The sequence below is a fragment of the Cryptomeria japonica genome, chromosome 6 (genome assembly GCF_030272615.1).
Source record: "Cryptomeria japonica chromosome 6, Sugi_1.0, whole genome shotgun sequence".
NCBI classification, from domain to species: Eukaryota; Viridiplantae; Streptophyta; class Pinopsida; order Cupressales; family Cupressaceae; genus Cryptomeria; species Cryptomeria japonica.
The window spans coordinates 38,291,952-38,300,493 of NC_081410.1; the positions used below are offsets into that span (position 1 = coordinate 38,291,952).

The window sequence follows — 8,542 nt, forward strand, 5'->3', positions numbered from 1 at the left end:
GAAAAGATGTCAAATCTATCATATTTGGTGTCAAATATGTGATTGTATGGTCTCTCCTTAACCAAACTAGAAAGGGTCCTAGATAAAGAGAAAATATCATTTGTAGAAGGGTTCATTTTGATGGGTTCCATAGTGGAGGTAGGCTAACATTGTAGGAAAAAATCTTGGCAAGGAAAATCCAAAGAAAGTGTCAAAGTGACAATGATGGGGCCAAAGAAGAGAAAGAATATTTACTCGTAAAGTAAATTTGAAAATTTGGACATAGTGGTGAGGAAACAAGAACCAATGTGAGAGAGGAGGAATTTTGGCATATATTTTATCAGCACTCTCCCAAGGGGCATGTTGAAGGGCCAATTTCTAGGAATAGTACACAATCATGCTTCTTTGTCATGGAACAAGTAAAAGGGTTTGAGGTTGGGTCCTCACAAACTCTAACAAAGTCCTCCTCATAAGTCACGCACATAGATGTGAAATGCCTCAAATATTGCATATTTGCCTCCAAATGGGGGTCCTCTTGGATGATCTACTGAAAACACTTCCCAAACTTAGAATAAATATGGAGAGTCTTGGAGAAGCCTGTATGGATAGGTCTATCTGCACACAAACTCGAACAGGAAGGTGTGTGAACTAAAAGGGCTAAAGATCATGCTTGACGGAAATACCAATTTAATTTGCAAAGATATGGATAATATCCAAGTCTCTATATTCAAAAGGGAATGAAGGAAATATAATCCAAAAAGGTGCAAATCTAAAGTGGCACTCTAATGGTCTCACTTTTTTTTTTTGCTGTTTTGGATACCTTGGCAAAAAGCATGCTGATGTGGCACCATACTTGATGACGTGGCCCCGAAACCTTAGTTACAAGCATGGGACTTGCCAAATAAGCTGCTGTAAAAAATTGGGAGTGATTTGAAATTTTCATGCAGGAATCTGGGAAGCGCGAAGCTAGGGTGGACAACCACTAGGTCCTTTCCCCTAGTCATTTTTATAACTAAAGATTAATCGATTAATTTCTATAAATGATGAGAGATTTCCACAATTCAATTTCTAGATTCAATTGTATTCAAAATTTTTGCATCAACATTTTGGATCACACTATGATCCATCATTGAAGAGAACCAAAAGAATCTTGGTTAATTTCTAAATTATTAAAACAAAAGATTTGAAGTCTCAAATATCTTCCTCTTTATCTCTAATTGGAAAGCCTGTCATTGTACGAATAAGAAACTTGGGCCCTCCTTTGAAAGTCTCCTTGTCCCAACTCCCATTCAAAGAGCTTCCATTTTCATTTCATGCCCAACGATACCAAAAGCCGCCTCGAGTAATCAAAACCAGTTTTAGGGATGAACAGTGAGGAATTTAATGCAGCTCTGCAACAGATCTCATTATATTTGCTGGGAGATTCCTCCCCACCCACTACACCCTCTGCTGACATTAACCCAGATCTTAAAGAAACTTTAATCTCTGCAGATGGCGGAGAACAGATTCCTGACCATTTGGAAAAAGGCGGCAACATACAAACTGCAAATAACAAACATTACATAGGAGTGCGGCGCCGCCCTTGGGGAAAATTTGCTGCAGAGATCAGGGATTCCAACAAGCAGGGGGCTCGCGTTTGGCTCGGTACGTTTGACACTGCAGAGGCGGCTGCTCTCGCATATGACTCTGCCGCTTTCGGAATGAGAGGCGCAAATGCTAGGCTAAACTTTCCTCTCAATGTTTCATCCTACCTGGAGTTGGGCTCAGGGTGTGTTCACATGCACCGCAAAAAGAGAAATCTACAGGAAAAGGAATTGGATGTAAAAATGCCGCCAAAAACGAAGATTAAGAGGTAGGCAAACCTCCATGAGAATTGAAAAGTTTTACAGGCATTTTATTTAGAATTTTGATTTTCTAGTGACTTTTTGAAATTAGTTATTATTAAACCTTACAAAATTTGGAAAGAGTTTCTTATTTTGTTTTTGATTATATAAGCAGTGACCTCTTAACCAAACAGCAATACAGCACGGCAATTCATCAAGAAGCAACAAAACAGAAAAACCAGAAACCATTCTTACATAATCAAAAACATTTAACCTAAACAGTCTAACTTAAACTACTCAAACCAAGGCTTAAACTAAGACTAGCCATTAACCTATTAACCAAAATAATAAGCAGAGAGGCGGGCCTTAAAAAAGGTCTTAAACAAAAAACAGTTTCTCATAACAGAATTCTTAAACATAAACTGATTAACTACCAGAGTTTCTCATTTTGTTGTTCAGATGCTCTAAATGTGAGTTTTATAGAATGGTTATCTGTATTTGATCAGATATTCTTTGCACCGTGTCAATAAATCAAAAGATTTGACGATTTCCTCTCTCTCTTTCTCTGCGCAGTTTGCTTTTTCTCACCCTTATGTTTTCTTTTGCAAATTAAATATGATCAATCTATTGTTTCTTTTATAAATGAGCTTAACCACAAATTTTCTGTGAGTTAACCGCCAACATTTTATGAATTGACAGACGTAAATAGGTTGAAATTCCAGTGTCTCGCTCATCTTTGTGGTCTTGAAGCAATGGCAAGTACGATGAAGCTCAGGTTAATATATATATGAGACGAAATTTAGTAGACATTTCAAGTTGTAATTACAATGTCGATCTAAGCAGTAGAAGAAAAGTCCATGATAAAGTTTACTATGTAATGATACATAGATACTAGCTTTTCCATTTAAGGTAGAGCATGAAAGATGGATTTGAATTGTATCCTATCTAAACGTAGATAGGAGTTTGGTAGTTGTGGAGTTTGAATAGATTTTTTAATTGTGAAATGTATGAATCTAAATAATTTTAAATAAAAATATATGTGGATAGGTGTGTTTTTTATAATAGACGTAATTTTATATTCCATACGAAAAATATCTTGGGATTTGTCATTACATATAGTTTATATTTTTAAGTCTTTCATAAACTTTCTTTTATTACACAATTTAACTAGGTGATGGACTTCAACAGGTTTAATGTAAGCATGAAACACGTAATTGGTAAACACTTTGACTATGCTTACAGCTTGTAACTATGAATCTTTGTTTCCTGCCTATCAATTTAGCCATAAGAATTTAGACCTTGTTTAGAACACCTTTGATTAGCTTTGTTCATACATTATTTCCTTCTGAAGCATTGTTTCACAAAATAACCAAAACAAGTACAATATTAGCAAATATTTCCTTTCCTCTATTCATCATTATCTATAACTAGATGTCTTTTTTTATATTGAACAAGGCAAGAGAAAATACAATAATAAAAAATTAAATAGTAGTCCAAGACGTGACTACAAAGAAGAGAAAGGGAATGATTACATTGGCCGTATCCACCAGCTCACCATAAAAAAATATAAACAAGTCTGTTGAACCAAACATGACAGCTAAACACATGTGAAACATGAACATCAATACATGAAAGCTATGGACGACAAAGAAGCAGTAACATGAACAAATCTACCTTGCTGAATCAATCAACACTAAACATGACAGCTAGAAACATGATGAACATAAGACACTTGAACCATCAAGGGACCCAATCAAACTTGAAACTTAAGGAACTTGTGTAGCTGCCTAGTGCATGCAATGTCTCCATCATGAAGCTGCAACAACTAATATTTGATCTCATCCAGCTGTCTATTGAGCTTATTACCATTTCTTTGACCGATCTTTAGCTATGAACATAAAAAAAATGAGTTGGAACATGATTTCCAAGTAAAACATTAAAAGACCTATTTTTTGATCCAAAATATGGTTAGAAAACATTGCTTGACATCTACTTTTCCATATGTGTAGTAAAATTCGTTATCTCATGGAATCTGTGATCACAATTTCACGAAAACCAATACCAAAAATGGCTTCCTTCCATTTATTATTACGCCCTGGATTTAAGCTTATTGTTGGCAGGTATGCAGATAAATCTCTTTTCAAGGGAAGTAAGAAAATTGATACTTTTTGACCCAAAGCCAGTCTTTGAAGACACTACATCGTAAAGGAGTACATAGCATCATCATAAGCTCCATAGGAACCAATGACTTAACAAAAATCATAAACCCCTTCGACTTATTATTTAGAATAAAAGAGTTCTCAACATATTGCCAAATGATCCAATCAAGAGACTCAAAATCCCAAAGATCATTGACAATAAAAGAACTGAAGTTTGAAAAGAGAAAATGTTTTCCATCTAATGATGCCACTCTTCAAAGTTTTCACCACCAGTTGAATCTTTATCGACATAATACTCAATATATATTTTACCATTTGCAATAATCTGTACAATCAAAAACTTCATAGATTTAGCAATTATCTTTGTGATTAGTGTTGCAAATTTTTAGATTGTTGTTAGTGATCAATGTTGTTATGTGTGTGTGTGTGTAGTAGGTAATTGTTTCTTATTGTTGAAAATTATTTTGCTAATATTAATAGCTCCTTGAGGTTAAGTTCAAGCCAATCATGAATGCTTCATATTACAATCTCCCTCATACAAAAAAATCTAGATAGCATTTTGGAATTCTTGCAACTTTATATAAATATCAAATATCAAATGCAATCCTCTCTAGTAAGTTCAAGTATCCAAATAACTCAATATGGCCTTATTTATTTAACTATAATGACAATCATTTGATCAGTGGTGGGAACAATTGATAATTTATTTCAATCCTCCCTTCATTTTTACAACTAGTTTCTTTAGTATTCCAATTTTTTATATTAGATGTTCAAATTTCTTGTTTTCTAATATCTTTATGAATGTCTGCCACTTGATATTTGATATACAAAAATCCAAGTAGATTCACCATTTTTTAACTAGAATGATTTCCATTATAGTTAAATAAAGAGGGCCATATTGAGTTATTTGGACACTTGAACTTACTAGAGAGCATTGCATTTAATATTTGTGTGATGGTGAAAAATGGGATTGGGAAATTTAGGACCTAACCCCACTTCCCTCCACACATTGGAATACAGAAGAGCCTAAGGAAGTGATTCACTTTGACTACTTCTTGTGAAAGAGAGTCAAGGAATACTTTTAGGGTTCCTATTGCTTTGTTACTATGAAGAGGGGATATGCAAATGTAATGAAATGATCAATTAGGCTAGGGAGATAAGAAAAAGTGCAGATATAAATTGAAATATAGAAAAATATAGATTTGAAATTTAGACATAGAGTATAGAGAAAGAAATTGAATTCATATGTGTACTTGTCACCAAAATTTGGGCTTGACTGAGGAGGACCAGGGCGCCTTGGTCCCTAATACTATACAAAGATAAACTTTTGGATTATGGGATTTGAGACCTTGCACTACAAAACTGCCAAAAGAAGTAGAAAACCCTAGAGGACCAAGGCACCACACACTGGTCCGAGAAAACTAACACTTGCCTCTGGCCTTGAGTCTACACCTGTGTGTACTGTCGGTTCCAAAGATTGTGCATCTGTCGGATTTATGTACCTACACCTACAACTTGAAAAATGGTATTTGGGCGGCTATATAGGGTTTTTCCTTAGTTAAACCCCTTTTTTTGGTGATTTCCACCTCCACAAATAGCCGATAGTGCACTAAAAATGTGTGTGAAAGAACCTTGTGTGTATGCAAGATCCTAAATGAACAAGAAAGTAAATATGGAGTTCTATTGCATGCTTGGAGAGTAAACCCTAAATGAGTGTAAATGTAAATGTGAATGCTTGAAATCACAAATACAATAATGGATCTAAAGCATGATTGTAAATCTAAAAATAAGTTTTATGAAGCTCATACAAAGATATGAAAATAACATGAAATCATACCAAACCCTAAGGGAGAGGTACATACCAATCAACAGTCGATGATCTCCTATTATTCTTCAATATCTTCAAATCTTCAATTGATGATGAAAATAGTTGATATAGACTTGATAGATGCTTGATTCGCTAATTGAAGACTTCACATAAACCTGCACTTTCACTTCATAAGAGACTCCTTCACTTACTAGAGTTGTTGGATACTTTAAATGAGGAAAGGAAAGGCTATATGCATGAAACCCTAACTTTGTTTTTTTATCATAGGCCGACCTAGAAATGATATAATTTTGCACCAAGTTGGATTTAAACATTATAATACTCTCCCTGGTTTGAGTTTTAATGTCAGTAGTTTTGTGACAATTTAACATTGATAAAATGGTAACCATTTGACCATTTAACCATTTAAAAATCATGACGAGCGAAGGGACGCAGGAGCGGGACTAGGGTTTCAAAGGAGGTCGTTGAAGACTCGGAAGATGGTGATATCAATGGCACGGTTGTGCCTTGTTTCATTTTGGTCCACTCTTCCACTTCTTGTTGTTTACTGGGTAGCCATGATAGCAGATTTGGAAGCGGTTGCAGGATTGGATTCTAGTTCGATGGTGACTCGGTGTAGTGGTTGTTGTTCCTCTGTGCGGGCCTAGCCGAGGAGAAGGCTTGGCGGTGGGAGATTTAGCCTTTTGTGGCTCGCCCTCTGTAGCCCCTTTGTAGTTGTGGGTTCCTTATTGCTTCCCTCCCTCTTGGTCTGGCCATGACCTCTGGATGTGTCACTACCCTAGTCCTATTGGGGTGTGCGGGTGTTGTTTGGGACCCAGGTGGATCTATTGGGGCTTGGCCTTTGTTAGGGTTATTGGGCTCCTCTCCCCCCTCGGGATGTTTGTTGCCTTTAGAGAGGCATTTTTCTTTGCAAGGGACAGTTGTTCCTCCTTTTCCCCTCCTTGCTTATTCTATAGAGGTGAATAGCATCCTAGTGGGGGGAAGTAGTGTCTAGTCAATCTTTTCAAGATGGATTTTTTTAAGGGGGTCTATTGCCTTGTTTTTAAGGGCTGGAAACTATTCTACTTTCTTTACCAAAATGACTGTTCCTGACCACTCTAATCCTATGGAGGTGGATTATCTGGTTGTGCCAGCTTGTTTGGTTCTTATTTACTATGGGCTTCTTTTTGTGAAGGCTTTGGGAGACATTTTTAATCTCAGATCTTCTTTGTGTGGATGTGGCTATTATTTGCCCCTGGACCTTATGGTGTTGAATGGTGCTTGGAACGCTCAGCTGGTGATCTGTATGTCTTTAAATCCTATGGAGGTGGGTCCTTTTCCTATAGAGGTGGAAAAGTTCTCTGACGGAGGGGAGATTAATTTCAATTTGTTTTTCTCTATTGGCTTTCATTTGTGGGTTTTGGGACCTTTCTCAAAACTCAGTTTGCTGCTGGTATTGGGAGCTTGTTCAACACCCATTGTGGTTTGCAGGGCCGTTGATATACCCTTTGGTTGTGGGAGCCATGCAAAACCCAATCTCTTGAAGGTAAGGGGAGCCTTTCAAAACCCCTATGTTTCGATTTAGTTTTAATGCTTCTTTTATGTAATCATTTATGTCTGGATGCTAATAGTTTTCGAGGGCCCATCACAAACTATAGTTGTTTTTGGCTAAGGGAAGGGCTACCCTTTTTGTTGCCTGATTTTTCTGAATATGGGTAGGGGATCCCAGAAAATCCTTGATGTTTGAATGTGGGAGTCTATCGACTTCATCTAATGCTTTAGGTTATGCTGGTAGCTAGTTTGGTGTTGATTTTTTTCTATTTTTGGCTGTGCTAGCCAAATCTGTTGTTTTAGTCTGTTGCTCTTATTTGCCTATCTTTATGGCAGAAGTTTCTTTGTAGGCTCTAGATCCTATAAATTGTGAGGGTTTCGGGTCCCTTTAAAACCTGATGTACAGAGTTTCAGGTCCCCTCAATACCTATTTTCCCTTAATAAAAAATATTATAATACTCCCAAAACATGATCTTGAAATTTAGGGAGAAAAAGTTGGGACCATGGTGAATCACCATGGTTCGATCAACTTTTTTCCAATTTTTTAGGGATGCGAGGTATCATTTTTATAAGGTGATTCCTAGGTTGGTACGATGATTCAAGTTGTTTAGAAATGTGAAATTAGGCCTTGAGGGTCAAAATAGGACATAATTAGGCATTTTGATGAATTAAATAATTCAAAGAATAAAATTAAAAAGGGGCACACTTAGGACTAAGGGACTAATTTTATGATATGTAGAGAGATGGAAGATGACTTTAGATTTAATTAAATTAAATAATTAAATTCTTAAAGGTAAATTAAAATGCACGATCCAACACACTAAGATAGGTGCTAATCTAAGCATGGAATTGTACCACCTAATTAAGGGTGTACAATTTACGATGCTATATTTAGCCCCCACTTTAGAGTCATATGACACAACGTGTGTTGGCATATGCACACTCCAATGAGACATTGTAGGTGATTGAAGGATTTGTCATTGATGGCAACTTTACAATCCTATGGCACTGGCAAGGCATTACACTGACACTGGCAAGATCACACTCTACACTGGCACTCAGACCACCAGCACTGGCAGAGAAAGGAAGCATACTGGCACAGAGGCCGACAAGATTTTTGTTATATTATATTTTGTTTACTATTGTAAGCCGACTTGACATCATTATAAAATGACTCTTATATAAGAGAGATCATTGTAGAACATTTGTAAGTAAGGAAGTAA

At 36.4% G+C, this 8,542-nt stretch overlaps 1 protein-coding gene across 1 annotated transcript; it reads left to right on the forward strand.

The window, feature by feature from the left end:
- Positions 1 to 1,343: 1,343 nt before the first annotated feature.
- Positions 1,344 to 1,835, forward strand: LOC131046409 (ethylene-responsive transcription factor 1A-like). Its single transcript, XM_057980148.2, has one exon. The coding sequence runs from the start codon at positions 1,344 to 1,346 to the stop codon at positions 1,833 to 1,835; it is 492 nt and encodes a 163-aa protein (XP_057836131.2).
- Positions 1,836 to 8,542: the final 6,707 nt, after the last annotated feature.